Here is an 18,330-nt window from a genome sequence, read left to right as displayed (position 1 = left end):
GACCTGTAAGGTGGTGCACGTCGTCTCGCAATCAGAGTTTTCATATGTCTTACTTTGTTACTTTTATATTTCACTAGTAATCCTTAATGGGTTCCGGAGTAGCTTGCTATGTGCTAAAACACCTCATCAGGTGTAGCAATCGCTATATAAATGAAAACCTTTTCCCTCTTCTGTCCCTCTACCATCCTTCTTAATCCAAACAACTAACGTATCGACCACACAAATATTTCATTATACTAATCAACCACTAATTCTTTATGGGTTTCGAAGTAGCGCTATTCGCAGAAAGTGATTTGCCGCATCGTCATGGGTAGTAGGCGACATATAAATGCAATTCCAATACGCATTCCATCTGCAGCAACATTCATTTTCACACGTGCTGTTAATACCCAGCAAATCCTTATGTTCCGCACGTTAGCAGATCTGATGCAATCCTTATTAAAGCGGTCTAACTAAGGCAGTGGTCTTCAAACTTTTTAACGCCCTGTGAAAAAAACAAAAATCGTCCCGGTCGGGGGCTGCTCCTTGCAGGGGGTCGGCGCGTGGCCATGTCCGGGGTTGCTCTGGCGACGCGGCGAGTGGAGTGGGGGGCAGGACGCGCTTGGGGGTCGGGTTAAGACCTGGGTGTTATGGCGTCTGCAGCGGGGACTGCACGTCTCGTGGTGCTGTAGCCTGGGGAGGGGCAGGACGCACTTGGGGGTCGGGTTTAGGCCTGGTTGTTTTAGTGCCTGCAGCGGGGTCAGCATGTCGCGTTGCAGCCGGGTCATGTTGCTGTATGCATGTTCTGTTTTAACTATGGAACACAACTAAATATTCACAATCCAGTTTCTTACAGTAACTTCATTTGGGTGGTTTAAAAAACCATTCTATTTCAGGGCAAACATAGAAAAATAGAGGTGTTCTGTGTGTGTGGCTCTGTCTATGCGTGTGTGTGTGTGTGGCTCTCTGTGTGTGTGTGTGGCTCTGTGTGTGTGTGTGGCTCTGTGTGTGTGTGTAGCTCTGTGTGTGTGTGTGGCTCTGTGTGTGTGTGTGTGTGGCTCTGTGTGTGTGTGTGTGTCTCTGTGTGTGTTTGTGTGTGTGTGTGGCTCTGTGTGTGTGTGTGTGGCTCTGTCTGTGTGTGGCTCTGTGTGTGTGTGGCTCTGTGTGTGTGTGGCTTGTCTGTGTGTGTGTGGCTCTCTGTGTGTGTGTGTGTACCTCTCTCTGTGTGTGTGTACCTCTGTCTGTGTGTGTGTGGCTCTGTGTGTGTGGCTCTGTGTGTGTGGCTCTGTGTGTGTGGCTGTGTGTGTGTGTGGCTCTGCGTGTGTGGCTCTGCGTGTGTGGCTCTGTGTGTGCGGCTCTGTGTGTGTGGCTCTGTGTGTGTGGCTCTGTGTGTGTGGCTCTGTGTGTGTGTGGCTCTGTGTGTGTGTCTCTGTCTGTGTGTGTGTGTGGCTGTGTATGTGGCTCTGTGTGGCTGTGTGTGTGTGGCTCTGTGTGTGTGGCTCTGTGTGTGTGTGTGTGGCTGTGTGTTTGTGTGTGGCTGTGTGTGTGTGTGTGTGTTTGGCTCTGTGTGTGTGTGTGTTTGTCTCTGTGTGTGTGTGTTCGTGTGTGTGGCGCTGTGTATGTGTGTTGCTCTGTGTGTGTGTGTGTGTGTGTGGCTCTGTGTGTGTGTGTGGCTGTGTGTGGATAGCTTTTTTTGTAGATGGCTCTATGTGTGGGTGGCTCTGTCTGTGTGAGGATCGCTCTGTGAAGGTGGCTCTGTGTATGTGGGTGGCTCTATGTGAATGACTGTGGGTGGCTCTGTATGCGTGTGTGTATGTGGCTCTGTGTGGGTGTAAATGCAATAGGTCATGCATATGCGAGCGATTAAGCTATTGGCATTGTAAATGACAATGCGATTTATTTAACGATTAAGCTATTGGCAATGTAAATGACAATGCTATTTATTTATAATTTAAAAAAAAAATGTCATGAGCAATGCCAATAGCTCTACCTTTAATAATGCCGAGACCATTGCATTGTAAATGCTTGTTTATATGTTGTCGTTGTCCATCTCCCTCAAACCCCCACCACTCTGCCTTGATACCAGCTGCTACTTGGAAAGATGAGCAATAGGATCATAATTATTTAGAAAGAGCTTTGACACTTTTATGACTTGATGTTGAAGTGTAAGTTTGGAATCCATGATCACCTGTAGGTTTTTTTCTTCAATTAGTATTTGGCAGATGGCTTACTTCATGGTTTAAGAGCATGGCTTTAAAGATGCTTGACTAGCAAGGGTATCTGGCGAGCCTGCCATGTTTATGCCTTTCATTAGTTCAGTATTCTTAGTTACCATTAGTAGGTTGAACAAAAAATTCAGAAAGACGGATTGCCTTATGTAGTATGGGTGCTGCATTGTCACCTTGCTTGGTTTATGCGATGAAGACAAGGTCTGGCTGAAGTCTACTAAAAGTCCTCGATCTGATTTCTGTTTCTTCCGAGTGATTTTACATTCAATAGAGCGAAGACAGATATATGTTGTCCTCTCTGGGTAGGGTTGTGGTAGATTGTTGGTCATGTCCTGCTAGGTCAAGTTGCCAGAGGAGTAGGGAGTCATCAGAATTATTTTTGAGTTTAGGACGGGATCAGTCATCTTGGGTGATCTTTCTGCTGCTTCATCCAGTTTGCATGGCAGGTGGAAAAGTATTGGATCATTATTGATATTTAGAAGTGGAGTACACAATGTTTTAACTCCTTGAGCCATCCTCCGAAGTATGAATGCTTAAGATTAATATATTGATTAATCATTGGCAGTTCCTTAGTTCAATCTGCCCACCACGTAGTTCTATTTTACTCTAGTTTCTAATGCTTCTTTAAGGTATACCTTAATAGTTTCTGGCATGGTGTGTTCCTGTGAATTTTCCTGCATGTGAGAGGCACCAGTGTACTTTTACCAGAACACTGTAACTCAAAAAGCCTTCCTTGTAGTGCAACTGTACCTCAGTACCTTCATCGGTTATGCTGCAGTGCCACCCCTGGTGTGCTAGCTAACCAAAAGAATGTGTGAATTAAGTTAGAAAAGACAACATATGCCATTCAGCACTGCACAAAATATTACTATGTTGTCTGGCCTGTACAGACACTGGGTTCTACCCCCCTACCTGCATGTCTACTTTAAAGTTAAGTGAAAGTAAGTAACCAGTTTCATAGAACAGCTATGTTATCCTCCATATAATAATACATTATGTCTGTAGAGACTGAGTTGTAGTCCTACCTTTGTATTTATAGATTCAGAAAATAAATGTTTTTTTTCTAACTGCACTACAGATATCCTGAATATAGTATATTCTACAGTGCATGTGTATTCGTTTCTTAGAGCCTAATTTCTAATACTGTACATTTGATTTCTGTTTTCAAGGTTTTAGCATTAAAGCTGTACCATTCCAAAATGCCATCTTGAATGTAAAAGAACTTGGAGGTAAAATAATTATTTTTGTTTAGATTTCATTTAGATTACTTGTTTTGTATCTTGAAATACTTTGCTTACAATTGTTAAATGTAATTGCCTCCGTAGTTTGTTTCCCAAATGTAATGTTGATCTGCATGTGTGCTAAGTGTGTTGAATGGTGCCTATTTATTAAATAGTGCAGACCATAGCAGACTGTTCAATTAATGTCAGGATTATTTGGCCACTGATAAGCATCTCTGCTGCAAGATCTCACGCATTGAGATGAACATATTGTATCTACAACTTTTAACGTGATTTTCAAAAAAAGCCAAAAGGTCTCACCTATGGGAGCTATTGGTTTTGCCAACGGTTTTAGGCATGTCCTTGAGCAAGCAACAACATGCCCTCGAGCGATTTGGCTGGCGCTGAGCACCAAAGATCATGGTCATCTTAAAGGGTTGAGGGGCATAATTCCCCAGGCCACACTGTTTTTGAATGCCTCGTGATTCAAAATGTACTAATCTATATTAAATCAATCCTGCTCTGATGAGGCAGTCAAAAAAACTATACCTCCAGATTGCTCCAGTTGTTGGAGTTGTTTTTTAGGTCACAGTCTCTTCGAGGCATACTGTATTCAGTTTGTGGGCTTAGAGCCTGCCCACTGCTTCTTATTGGTTTGTTTCAGTGCCCTTTAAAGCTGTATGCTTTTAAGTGGGTATTTGTTCCCATTTGTCCCACCTTTTCTTTGTTTGTTCCCTACCATGAAGAACGGCCCCAGGACTTGTAGCCTTCCACTCGTGTGCAGTTAGGCTGCTGCACACTATTATTTTTCTTTTGTTTCTGCAGGCTGTATGGGAAGTCTCTCTGGTCGCACAGCTGTTCCCGCTGCGTGAGTTAAACCAGGCCTGTTCATATTCCTTGAGTCTGTTGCTATCATTAGCTGTTTCCTTAACGTAAAGCTTTTTCCTGGGATTCCAGCGCCCGCCCCAAACATAATGAGCGGATGAGGAGAGAGACCGCTGGCCAGGGGGAAGTGGATAAGGCACACCCTGTTTCTTTTGGAGATTATTTTTCAACCACCGGCTTGACCCGTTGCCCTCGCCCTCCCCCAAACACAGTTTTTTTAAAAATTATACAGTCCTGCTATAATCATTAGCTGTGCACAGGGAAGGGCGTGGGCAACAGGTCACACTGGCGGTTGAAAAATAACCCCCAAAGGTAACAGGGTGTGCCTTATCCACTTCCCCCTGACCCCCGGTCTCCTCATCGCTCATTATGTTTGGCTCAAGCCCTGGGATCCCAGGAAACAGGTTTACGTTAAGGCCAATGTGGCTGTTCCCTCCCCTGTTATTAATTACCCCCGTTATCCATGTTGAGTTTAGCCCCTCCGTCTTATATGTTAAGCCACGTCCTTTCACACTGCTCACTTGTTGTAAATGCCTGCTGCATAGAATCAACAGTTATGTGAAGGAGGCAGGCTCTGCTGTGAACAACAAAAAACACAACAGAGGGCCCCTGAAATCTCAACAGGGAGGAAGAGAGCAGGGAAATGAGCACAAGCAAGTTACTAAATCTTCCTTCTATGGGTATAACATCCTTGGTGATTCATCAAAATGTACATCAGGTTGTCCCGCAGACTTAAAACATTACAACAAATTATTTATTCATATTTTATTGAAAAAAGATAGCAACATCACCGACACATGTTTTTTGGCAGGGGCAGTGGCTGAGGGTCACTGCACCCACAGGATGGGTTACATTGGGTGAGGTTTTCTGTAATTCCGGCTGAGGCACAGCCGATAATGCCCGGAAGCCTCAATAATGGCCTGAACCAGATTATAATTTCAGGATGAGCCTTCATTACCTTCAAATTATGCAGTCGTTAATGATTTCACAAAATCCAGTACTACTCATTGGGCATCTTTTCTGCCACCAAGACAGTCAGTGCTTGTAATGTTCATATGTATGGGCGAGGATGGAATCTAACCTATTTTAGTCACATAGTGGCAGCTATATGTTGCCTGCACTGGCGATACTGGTATCAAAGATTATTATTTTAAGCACTCGTGTGTGTTTTAAAAGAGCGCCTTGGCTTCTATGTGCTAGGGTGATGCACTTGCGCTTGGCCACAAGTTGAACGTAGCACTTCTTTACTTACCCTGTTACATTCCGTTTCTGATTTCAAGGGGAAGTAAGTTACGGTTGGTCTTCTGGTTGTGGCTTCACACTAGTTTTAATATTCATGACATCAGACTCGCAGTTAGTGGGAAATGTGTCCGGAGCTCGAAGGGATAATCTGGTTTGAACACTGAGAGCAGACGTGTCCGTGTTTTGCACCATCTTAATAAAATGCTAAAGAATAAAACTGTGAGGCAAAAAGTGTCACCAAGAGGTGCCACGAGACAGGCCTGTGCAGCGGCGTTTAAGTGCTCATAGAAGGCAATCAGAGTCTTGTTTACTCCAGCGGCTTCCCTCACTGAGGTCTCTAAGGTATGTCGTATAAGGTTCCTCACTGGATCTCCTGCACACACACACTTTTATCTCACAAACACGTTCCATTATCTCTCTCCCCTCTATCTCTCACACACACATACTCACACTCTTTCACTCCTTGGGGTTACACCCAACCTCCAGTTTCTTTCTTTCTCTCCCTCTCACATACAAGCACTAACTTATTTCTCTCTCCATTTTTTGGGGTCTTTTTTTATATAACGCAAACTCCAGCATAAGATATTGGAGCGCTTTACTTCAGCACCTGTAGCATTACACAAGGACACATTTATTTGTGGCAGGCACGTGGAGATTAAGTGATTTGCCCAGTATCGAATCACAGGATGTTGAGATGACGCTCCCCACTTCCAGAGTCGGCAACTCTGGCCGTTACGCCACACCCTCTCCCTGTTTCTGTCCACCAAAAGCCTATTTCTGAGGTACAGGGTTCAGTCTCCCATGTTCTACCGCAGGGTCTCTGAATCTCTGATATACAGTGCACTTGATCCCTCTCTAAGTTTCTACAGGTCTCTGATCCTCGGGGCACACCCTTCGTCTATACCTTGCAGGGCGCACTCCCCTACTTTGAGGCACAGGATGCAGGTTCTCTCTCCCTGAAGTGCCCTAAAGAGACAATCTTTCTGAGCTATAAGCTCCTCCATTAGGCTCTAGTTGCAGCCTCCCCCTCTGAGGTGCGGGGCTCCGGCTCCCTCCCTAAGGTGCAGGATGGAGACTCTGATGCGCAGACCTTCTTTGTAGTACAGGCACATACATGCTCTCCCACACAGGTGCAGACTGTCTCAGGGGTTTTTAAGGGAAACAAGGGGGACCCAAAAGGTAGCTAAGGACCAAGGGTATAAGTCAGTTTAAGGAAACAAAGGTCCTAAGCACATTGAGAAATATAAGCGAATTACATATAGACCACAATAGGCTACTATATATTTTTCCATGTCCAGCCGGACAAGGAATTTATTTTTAAATGGAATCAAAAATTATTAAGACTGAATACAAAAGCAGCAATTCTTAAAGTAGGGCACAGTCCTGTACCGTACTAGTGAAGGAAACACAGTGGGAAAAAAGAGATAGTACAGTAAGAGAAAGGAATTTTTACAGGCAAAGAAAGTGAGCAGTCTCAACACTTTTTGAATCAGTGTTGGAAGTGTTTGCCAGAGTAGTACATACAAAATAATACACAATGGTTGAATGTATGTCTACTTAAAAGAGTCGACGTTTCGATCCCGTGCTGTAGTTACAAAGGGATCATCATCAGGACTAAACAGCGTTATTTTGCCTGGTACAAATAATAATACCCCTGTTGAGGGGAAAACAGGGGAGGAAAAAGCACAGTATGATTTTTAAAAAACACACGGTTTGAGAAGTCAACATTTTACAGGGTTTGTACATATTACATGAGTCGGAATCGCAGTGAACAACAATCTATTTACCGATTATGTTATGTTATGTTATTAAAAATTTATAAAGCGCACATACGCCCGAGAGCTTCTTGGCGCTGGAAAGAGATAAAAAACATAACAAGGGGTGAGTCTGCAAGAATCTTTATTTCAAGTATGCCTGTGTGAAGAGGTGAGTCTTAAATGCCTTTCTAAAGGCAAGGAGGTCCTTACTCTGTCTGAGGGCTAGTGGCAGAGAGTTCCATAAGGTAGCTGCTAAAAAATGGAAACTGCTGCCTCCTTGGAGAAGTGTGGCTCAGGGGTTAGAGGCGGCAAACCCGGAAGCTGAGATCGGCCCTGGACCAGGGTTCAATTCCCCGCCTCGGCGGGTCTTGGGCTAAAAATTCCACGGACTCGATAATTCTCTCTCCGGTGCCTTCTCGACTCATGGGTTCACACTCTGCGACTCTGGGCAATAGCTTGCTTAATCTCCACAACGGCCCCTCGCGGCGGGATGCCTGGCTTTCACCTTGTGGATACCCTGCCGGGGCTATCTCACAGGGGAATACCAGGACGGGTTCCCTAAGCAAGCGCCGGGAAACCCACTGCGGGTAGCTGTGCGCTATATAAGCTCAAATACATTTACATTGTCGTTTTTTCTTAAAGCGTGGTACCTCAAGTAGGTCTTTGTGGGCCGATCTCAGACTGCGTGAAGGAACATATCTTCCAATCAGCTGCCTGATGAATAGAGGTCCCTTGCCTTGCAATGCCTTAAAGATGATACACCCAGCTTTGAATTCGGCTCTTTGAGCCACAGGTAGCCAGTGCAAGGACTCTAAGCCTGATTTAATCGATTCCCTTTTGGGTACATTGCAGATCAGCCTAGCGGCCTGATTCTGCAAGTACTGCAGTCTTCTAAGTTGGCCTACAGGTAGGCCAAGATATAGGCTGTTTGAGAAGTCGATGTGGGAGAGGACTAGGGCCATGACCACCTGAATTAGGGCGGAATGGGTGAGGAAGTGTGCGATTTTCCTAATTTTTCTCAATTGGAAAAATCCAGAGGAAACCACGGTTCCAATCTGGGATTTTAACGTGAGGTCCTCATTGATGGTTATCCCCAGACTTTTTACAGTCAGAGATTTCTTGGGGGGGAGGCCCATATCAACAGGCCAGAAGTTAGGGCTCCAACTGATTTCGCTCTTACCGGGCAGGATCAGCTCAGTTTTCCCCGGGTTTAATTTAAGATGATTTGAGGACATCCAACTCTGGATTAAAGTCATAGTGGCTTGAAAGTCCTCCACAGCATTTGGGGAATTAAGTACGAAGACTAGCTGCAAGTCATCTGCATAATTGTATAGAGTTACTTTGTGCTTTCTTAAAGCAAAAAGAAGGGGCCGCATATACAAGTTAAACAATAAGGGAGATAACGAAGAGCCTTGGGGCACCCCGCAAAAGGACTTGATTTTAGCAGCAGAAAATGAACCTAGGCGGACAGACTGAGTACGATCAGAAATTAACGATTTCAGCCAGGCTAGAGCGGAGTCTCTAAGGCCTGCCTGTTCGCCACGGTTGACCAGAATAGAATAGTCAACCGTGTCGAATGCAGCGGACAAATCAAGAAGTACCAGGGCTTGATGAAGATTTTTGTCAGCATTGGACCTCAAGGTGTTCTGGACGGCCAATATTACTGCCTCGGTTGAATGACCAGGCCGAAATCCTGCTTGGTTGGGTTGAAGATAGCCCGATTCCTCCACGAAGTTTGAGAGGCAGTTGGTGACATAAGCCTCCAACATTTTGGATAGGAAGGGCAGCAAGGATATAGGCCGGTAGTTCGTGAGGTCGAGCGGGTCAATACCTGGTTAGCAGTAGGTGTTTTACTGTGTAGACGGCGTGTTAACGAGTGGCGGAGGTTTTTTCAGTAACAACTGATGGTTGTTCGGCTGGCACTTCGTGAAGTGTCAGCTCTTTTTTCTTTTTTCTTATGTCGAGAAAAGGGCGCTAAGTGATATCCCGGTGGGTGGCTGGGCAACCGGTGATTACATGCGACTGGCGGAATAGGCTAATTACATGCAGTGATGATTTTCGAGTCGAGAGCTTTTCAAGTGCAACAAGCAAGTGTGAGAGGGCATTACACCTGCGGCGCTGTGAATAATGAAATTTGAAACTAAAAGGGGCACCCGGGAGGCCGTTGGGCGTTACTATTGCGGTGTGGTTGGTGGGGTAAGAGATCGAAAAAGATGCGGCGCTGTCAGCGCATTTGGGGATTGTATATCTTACCTCGGCTCGGAGGGTTCCCTGTGAGGAGTAGGATAGGCAACGCTTGTGGGAGCGTGCAGTGCTAGCCTCGATTAGGGGGACTCAAGGTTAGGAGTCACAGTGCGCTTTATGGAGAATTGCGCTGTAGGCATGATTCCCTCAGAAATTATTACATTTGAAAAACTAGTACAAAAGGATCTCTGTGATTTAGAGAAGAAAAAGCTCTTTATCCCCTACAATATTTCTCGCCAAGAGAAAGATGCCATAAGCACACTGAAGAGCAAGTCATCGCTAATAATAAAAAGCACGGACAAGGGAGGAGGAATTGTACTTCAGGACATTGACACCTATAAAGGCGAAATCCTGCGCCAACTCACAAATACAGACCATTATCAAAGGCTACCGGGGAACCCTACTAAAAACATCCAGGAAACTATACTCAAACTCACCTCTGATGCCTGTGCCGAAGGGTACCTGAGCAAAAAGGAGTACAACTTTCTCAATGTAAAAACCCCCCGCTTACCGGTCATATACACTCTCCCCAAAGTTCATAAAAACTTGAACAATCCCCCTGGCAGACCAATCGTCTCCGCCTGTGGGTCAGTCCTTGAACCATTGGGTGCCTATGTCGATTTCTTTATCAAAGAATTCGTGCCCGTAACTGCCTGTTACGTAAGGGACAGTATGGCCATGATAAATCTGGTCGAACACTGTCCCTTTGACCCCACAAAGAATACACTGTGCACCATGGATGTCGAGTCGTTGTACACAAACATCCCCCAAACAGCGGCTCTACTGGACATCCAGAAAACACTTTACTCACGTCCACACAAAGTACCAACTCTGTTCATTCTTCAACTCCTTGAGTTATGCCTATCCAGAAACTTTTTTATTTTTGATAATGTCTATTATCAACAGATCAAGGGTACGTCCATGGGTGCGATTTTTGCCCCCAATCTGGCAATCCTCTTTATGGACGAACTTGAAACTGGATCAATTCTGACAGATGGTAACCCTTTTCTATCAGGGATTGGATTATACCGTTATATCGATGATATTTTCCTTATATGGAATCTTGACATCAATGCGCTACACCAGTTCCTTCACTGGCTAAATAATAATTGCGCCGATCTAAAATTCACACTAGCGCATGATAAAGCACAAATTGCCTTCCTGGACCTAACTATTTATCACAACGAAGGGGAACTACTCACACGCCTCTTAAGAAAGCCGACGGAGCGCAATACGCTCCTCAGCTATGACAGCAACCACCCTAGGGCACTAAAAGATTCTCTTCCTTATTCCCAATTCTTAAGGATAAGACGTAATTGTTCTTCCAAAACAGACTACTTCAGGGAGGCCAATATTCTAACCAACAAATTGAAAGACCGTGGCTACCCAAAAAGGTTAGTCAAGACCGCGTCCAAAAGGGCATGGTACTGCCCAAGGGAGGCCCTACTGACACCTAAAATACGTGACAAATTAGAAAGGATAGCCTGTGTTACTACCTTTTCGCCTGTCTCGAACAAAATCAGAAAATCTATCCTCAAGCACTGGCCTACAATTAATGAAGGCCCCATTAATCTAGAGAGGCCACTGTTGCTTTTACGAAAAAGTAAGAACCTAAAAGATCATCTGGTTAGAGCGGCCCTACCAGCCCCCGCACCAAGATCAACCATTGAATCAAACTGGGGTTTACCACCACTGCTTGGTCATGTGAAATGTGGTGGTTGTAGTGTTTGTGATTACACAGTTGAGGCACGTAATTTCAGTCACAATGGTGTCACTGTTGAAATGAAATCTCTTTCTAACTGTAATACTAACAATGTTATATACACGATACTCTGCCCTTGCTCAAAAATGTATGTGGGGCAAACAACTCAGAAAGCCAAGACCCGCATTTGTCAACATAGGAGCCGCATCAGGTGCAGGACCCCTAATGCACCATTGGTCGAGCATTTCTCTGAAGCAAATCATACCGAGGATGACATTAGGTGGACAATCCTAAAGGTTGTCAAACTACCACAAAGGGGTGGCAATCTAGCCCAACTCCTGAACCGTGAGGAACTCAAGGGCATAATCCAATTTGACACCATACGGACCGGTCTGAACAGAAGCGAGGACTGGACTACCTTGCTGTAGCCGGCTACCCACAGTGAACTTTACACCCCATACTGAACTTGACACCTATGAGGTGGAACTATTACAACTGACCAGGATCTAATCATGCTTTACCCGTGGCAATTGATTTAGACCTGATGCCAAGCTGTACTCGTACTATTACCAACTGTCTAAATGCAACATGTCAAAATTGTTCTTCTGTATATACCCCGCAAATTGATTGACTGTAAATTAAATGTCACTAGGGCACGTTAGTCACTCGCGCCGGTTTTAATCATCACGCGCAAACACACCAATGTGCACCACTGTTGAATAACTGTCTGTTTCCCCGGCCGGCTTTCACCATTCTAAGATGGCCGCCACTCTCCCGCACTCACTCAGTCTTGCCTCACATATCCCACCCCTGGCACGTGTTCCGGGCTCGCAGTCACCTGACTATAGCACAACGAAATATAAACATCTTGGCTGCCTAACGGCCAATAGGCAAATCTACGCTCTTTCCAGCCTGCAATCTCTGACATCGTTCATAGCCTCTGTAAGTGTTCTGCCAGTAGTACGACCGTGGCTCCTCGCTAGCTACCCATCCATGACTTATTTTTGTTAACAAACCCCCCTTTTTTACACAGCGGATCCTCCATTTTTAGACTGCCCGCAAAGCTGAGTATTACCATATGGGGTTGCCAAACGCCTCACCAAGGAAACGCTGGTAATCGCCTACCGCCATGGTATGTTCCATCCCTTATAGCACCTATCCACTGGCTTCACATTAAGCTGTCACCCGGGGCTAATAACCCCCTCTGTTTATACCAACAGCGCAATTCTCCATAAAGCGCACTGTGACTCCTAACCTTGAGTCCCCCTAATCGAAGCCAGCACCGCACGCTCCCACAAGCGTTGCCTATCCTACTCCTCACAGTGAACCCTCCGAGCCGAGGTAAGATATACAATCCCCAAAGGCGCTGACAGCGCCGCATCTTTTTCGATCTCTTACCCCACCACCCACACCGCAATAATAATGCCCAACGGCCTCCCGGGTGCCCCTTTTAGTTTCAAATTTCATTATTCACAGCGCCGCGGGTGTAATGCCCTTTCACACTTGCTTGTTGCACTTGAAAAGCTCTCGACCCGAGAATCAACACTGCATGTAATTAGCCTATTCCGCCAGTCGCATGTAATCGCCGGTTGCCCAGCCACCCACCGGGATATCACTGAGCGTCCTTTTCTCGACATAAGAAAAAAGAGCTGACACTTCACGAAGTGCCAGCCGAACAACCATCAGTTGTTACTGACAAAACCTCCGCCACTTGTTAACACACCGTCTACACGGGAAAACACCTACTGCTAACCAGTAAATAGTGTGTTGTTCACTGCGATTCCGACTCATGTAATATGTACAAACCCTGTAAAATGTTGACTTCTCAAACCGTGTCTTTTTTAAAAATCTTACTGTGTTTTTTCCTCCCCTCTTTTCCCCTCAACAGGCGTATTATTATTTGTACCAGGCAAAATAACGCTGTTTAGTCCTGATGATGATCCCTTTGTAACTAGACCACGAGGTCGAAACGTCGACTCTTTTAAGTAGACATACATTCAACCATTGTGTATTATTTTGTATGTACTACTCTGGCAAACACTTCCAACACTGATTCAAAAAGTGTCCAGACTGCTCACTTTCTTTGCCTGTAAAAATTCCTTTCTCTTACTGTACTATCTCTTTTCTCCCACTGTGTTTCCTTCACTAGTACGGTACAGGACTGTGCCCTACTTTAAGAATTGCTGCTTTTGTATTCAGTCTTAATAATTTTTGATTCCATTTAAAAATAAATTCCTTGTCCGGCTGGACATGGAAAAATATATAGTAGCCTATTGTGGTCTATATGTCATTGGCTTATATTTCTGACTGTGCTTAGGACCTTTGTTTCCTTAAACTGACTGTCTCTGGGGTGCAGGGCACATGCCCTCTCTCTGAGATGCAGGGCGCAGGCTTCTGGCAGTTGCTTCAGGTCAGTATAAAGCGCCAAAAAGCTCAGACAGTTGTGGGATTGCCGAAGACTGCTTCACTAACAGCGTTTAAATGCATTAAGTAGACCCTGCACAACAGGACCCGAGTCTGTCTGTTTTTACTTGTTAATAAATCGTGTCTCCTGAATATGGCAACTCGCGTTTAGTCTGGCACCCTTGCGTCATTTTGAAATTGCACTTGGTGGAGAGCAGGGTTTAAATGACTATGTGTGTGTGTTAAGCTCAAGGTCTTGCATTTCAACATTCACCAGAGGCCCTTCTCCTCTAACATATGTTTTTGAAGTCCCAAGCCTCTACAGTAAGACACACCCTGTTATGTTATGTTATGTTATGTTAAAAAATTTGTACCGCGCACGTACACCGAGACGGTTTCTTGGCGCTCATAACAGACATAACAAACCGGGGCAGGAAGAATTACTCAAAGGCCGACTTGAAGAGGTAAGTTTTCAAGGTTTTTCTCTAACTTTCAACATTCACCTGTGGCCCTTCGCTTGGAGTCCTGTCTGAAGTACCTCAGCTCCCACAGTGTGAGGAACAGAGCTCAACATTTCAATATTCTCTAGTGCAGGCCTACCTTTCCTCAGGTCGGGCTGAACTTGCTAGTCACTGCTTTGTGAGTGTCACAGCTCAACGCTTCAACATTCTCTGGTGATTAACTTCCTTTCCTTGGTTAAAGTCTCAGAGCTCATGATGATGCACGAGTCTCAGAGCTTAACATTTCAACATTTTGTGATGATGGGTTTCCTTTCCATAATGTCCCCAAGCCCATGCAGTGTACGTCTCACAGCTCAACATTTCAACGTTCACCGAGCTGGTCATTCTCTCCCCGCCCTGTCGTGAAGTTCCTACCGCCTGTGACCACCCCCAGCCTTGCTATTTCATAGCTCTGTAAATAACAAGTGCTACAGTTACCCCCTTTAATGCGGCTCTGAATGTTACCTTGCAGGGATAAAAGGCCCTCACTGCGGAATTACACTCAGTAAGCGTTTAACTCACTGTTTTCTTTGGATGCCAGTATTTCCTATTTTTCCTGCTTTGGCGCTTAAAACAATAAATGTTGTATTTGCCCCTAAGCACATACAACACTTAACGTGAATCGGCCCGGAAACTGCCATCTCAGACCTCTCCGTTCACTTTGTGTGTTTAGCTTGTAAAGACTGTCTGCCCCGCTTTGTCAATAAAATATCACCAGGTTGGCATTGGCATGCCTCACTGCGTACAAGAAAATTCTTATCGTCCAGTAACGAAAGGGTCCATTTGTGGCACGCGGTTCTTAAAACGTTTACTTATGAGCTGTCAGCCAGCGGAGGGGTGGAACATTCAAATCCTAGCGGTTGAAATCAAGAGACCCTCCTTGTTAGCAAAAAATGACAATACATTTGCAATAGAAACTAGGTCTAAGATGGCTAGGTATTTCCCACCATGACAGTCGTCCACTATTAGTTCTTGTATGCGAATCATACTTGAGCAGGGAGTGATACAGTGATAGGCTTGGATAGAGGGCAGGTAAATCTGTTTTATGGGAAATTTAAAGAACTTCCTGATCAGCTGCTGTGTTTACATTTGTGTATGGCTCTAGGGACAGGGCCGATTTTGCCACCATACACCTGACTGGCTGCTGTGAATGCGAACTATAGGTTGTAAGAAAGTAACTTATGACTTGCTGCAGACGAAAGTACATTCATTTCGCAGACCGCATTATGTGCCACATATGCGGCAGATACCTTACACATTGTGCCTGTAAAAAATGTATGGATAAAGTTAGAGAACCGACACAAACCAATTTTCACGCATCATTTAGTAGCAAAAATAAGTGTACCAATATCTCTGCTTTCCAACAGCGCACCAGTGCAACAAGTACAGACTCTTAGTCACAGTGTGTGTGGTATTTGTGACATGGTGGAAAGAGACCCAGAGCGGGTGGTCACCAGGAACGGCGTGGTTGCCAAACTACTCTATCTACAATTTATTCTTCACTTCACACACAAACTACCTATCCCCCTCAATCTGACTTTCTATTTTATACAACTCTCACGTCTATTTATTCACCATTCCACATATTTCAACTACACAAATACACTCCACAACTAACAATTCAACCACATAATTCCACTCCAAACAACATACAAAATTATTAGCTCGAACTTTAACTAATGCAAAACAGATTGCATTACAAATGCTTGTTCTCTTTTCCTGGAGGATGTTTTTGCTAACCTAGAAACAGGTACTTGTGCTTTGAGAAACCCTGCATGAAATGTTTGAACCCGGTCCCACAAAAATGTCTGTCCTGTAACAAAGGGTAAAGAGCTGTGCTTTCTGGTCCTTCATGGAGGCCAGGTGATTCACTTTGAAGTGGGTGTTATTTCTGTTCTTTCCGGGAAGCTGTTGCTAAGAGGAAGCAATGTTGCTATCCAAACAGAAATATTTTTTTCATAAAATGTTTTCTGACAAATATGAAACAGTCACACTTTTTTTCCCGCTCATGACATAGGTAGCAGTATGGAAAACGTTTATGAACTGTTTTCTATTGTTGATCCCTACCAACGGCTTTCTCAGCCCTACATCACATATTTTATTGTTAAAGAAGGAACCCGCGGCACATGTTGGTCTTTCTTCAAAGTTTAGACAGAGGAAAGAATGGTGCTACTCACATCAGGGAAGGAAACCAAATGGGCTTCATGTAGCACATATTCTGGCCTAGACCTGCTGCTTACCCACAAGTACATTTGTGCACAGAATATTACAGTGCCGTAGTACTGAACCAACCAGATCTAGCACACTACAACTGTTGGGTACACACTACAAAAAATATCTTAGGACATGCCCGCTGCAGGCAGGACCCTGCCAATGCAGTCACTATATATTGCCATCTTGCAATTGTGGTGCCATGAAGGCGGCCTCCTGAGCTGCTTCTTGCTCACTCGCAAAATGGGCCAGCAAGTGAAGATGCTTGCTCACCATCAATATATAAGACATACCTGTGTAACTGCAACCCCAGACGACATCTGTCACACACCTAGTCTGTTCATATGCTGAGAAACGTAATGCTGCGAGCATCACTAGGACCAGCTGTGGAATACAATGGCTCTGTGTCCAGTTCATTGGTGTTCTGGAGTGTGCTTCAGACCGAAGGCCGTACAAGGATTGGTAAGTGTCCTCAACCGAGGTCTCGGATAAGGAACCTAGCTTGGTAAGGTGGATTGTCATCAGTGATAGATGCAATCTTGAGAAGGAAAAATGTCCTTTCTTGAGTCCCCTCACTCACCGGAGTTTCCTGACGATGACATGCTTCAGCATAGGGACCATCCCAACCTGCTGCGGGTGGAGGCGTGCTACGAGGGAAGCCGAGTAGGTAACCAGCAAGGAGAGAATCTTTTTACAAATATTTTGCGGATCTCTTCAGCCCCTCGATCTGACTATGAGGCTCAGTTTAGCCTTGCTGAAACATATCTACTGAACATTATCATATGTCATATGCATATGGTTTCTAATAATGCTCATTTATTGGCATTTTTTCACTGCACTTTTGAGTGGTACACACAGGGCTGGTCCCTGTGGTGTCCTGAGGAAGTGCTAGGGGGTAAGTTCGAAACATGTTGGCACTCTGCTAGGACTCCTGACTCATTGTTAACCAGGCAGACCTGAGACCCACCCCACTTTTTAATATATCAACTAGGAGCAAGAATAAAGTAATTCCGCCCACTAGTTAGGTATTTTTAATTCACTCCACTCCACACACATCATCGCACCACACATAGTTCCTCACTACAAGTGCTCCTATGTATTTCTGCAAGTCGTAGCACGCCTCAACCCGCAGCGGGTTGGGATGGCCCCTATGATGAAGCATGTCACCGTGAGGAAACTCCGGTGAGTGAGGGGACTCTAAAAAGGACATTTTTCCTTCTCAAGATTGCATCTATCACTGATGACAATCTACCTTACCAAGCTAGGTTCCTCATCCGAGACCTCATATTTTTTGTTTCTGACACTAGAATAGGAGGGTGGACCTAGCGTATCCCTCTATCTCCCCTCCTCTTTTGTTTTTCGAGTTTCTTCAACCTACACCTGGACCACACCCAGGTCGTTGTCCCCCCTACAGTTGTTTGCACACTTCTGACAGCGGGTCAGCATTCATAACTCACACTCAAAGAAGTCTGAGTGCTCCAGATGTACTGCAATCAACTGTGTACAACAACAATTTATATTTCCATATAGGACTTCATGGTCTTCACCTCACAATTCTTTGCAGAAAAATCCATTGTATTCCACTTGTATTGATCATCTTCAGCCAAAATCAGCTGTAAGCAACATACATTTGGCCGGTTTTTCACCAATTTACCCACTAATACATCCACTTCATTCTCAGTGGACATCTCCAGAGACTATTAGTGCTCAGGATTGGAAATGTGTAGGACTAGCCAGAAATTAGGCACTTTGCGCGATGAGTGATACTGTCAAACAATGCTCTATCCCTCAAAGGCCAGATGAAGGTGATCCAGCGTCACTATAGAAATTCTGTCTCACATACATCACCATTCACTACCTAATACTCACCGAACTAATTAATACCAAGGCCCATACAACTAAGACAGAAAATCTTGTAGCTGAATCATGTGGCCTAATTAATCACACTATCAAACTCAT

At 44.8% G+C, this 18,330-nt stretch overlaps 1 protein-coding gene across 4 annotated transcripts in view; it reads left to right on the top strand.

The window, feature by feature from the left end:
* Positions 1-18,330, top strand: part of ARL15 (ARF like GTPase 15) — a 1,767,906-nt gene that overhangs the window by 580,557 nt on the left and 1,169,019 nt on the right. For 3 of the 4 annotated variants that reach the window (XM_086960627.1, XM_086960626.1, XM_086960628.1), the window contains one exon: positions 3,377-3,436. The exons of the other annotated variant lie outside the window; for it this stretch is intronic. In XM_086960627.1, coding sequence (XP_086816753.1) covers positions 3,377-3,436 — 60 coding nt within the window. The remainder of the gene's footprint in view (positions 1-3,376; positions 3,437-18,330) is intronic. 4 annotated transcript variants of the gene reach the window in all.

Source organism: Lissotriton vulgaris, chromosome 3_1, assembly GCF_964263255.1.
Source record: "Lissotriton vulgaris chromosome 3_1, aLisVul1.2, whole genome shotgun sequence".
Lineage (NCBI taxonomy): Eukaryota > Metazoa > Chordata > Amphibia > Caudata > Salamandridae > Lissotriton > Lissotriton vulgaris.
The sequence above is the reverse complement of the archived record's forward strand: the minus strand, read 5'-3'. Positions and strand labels throughout refer to the sequence as shown.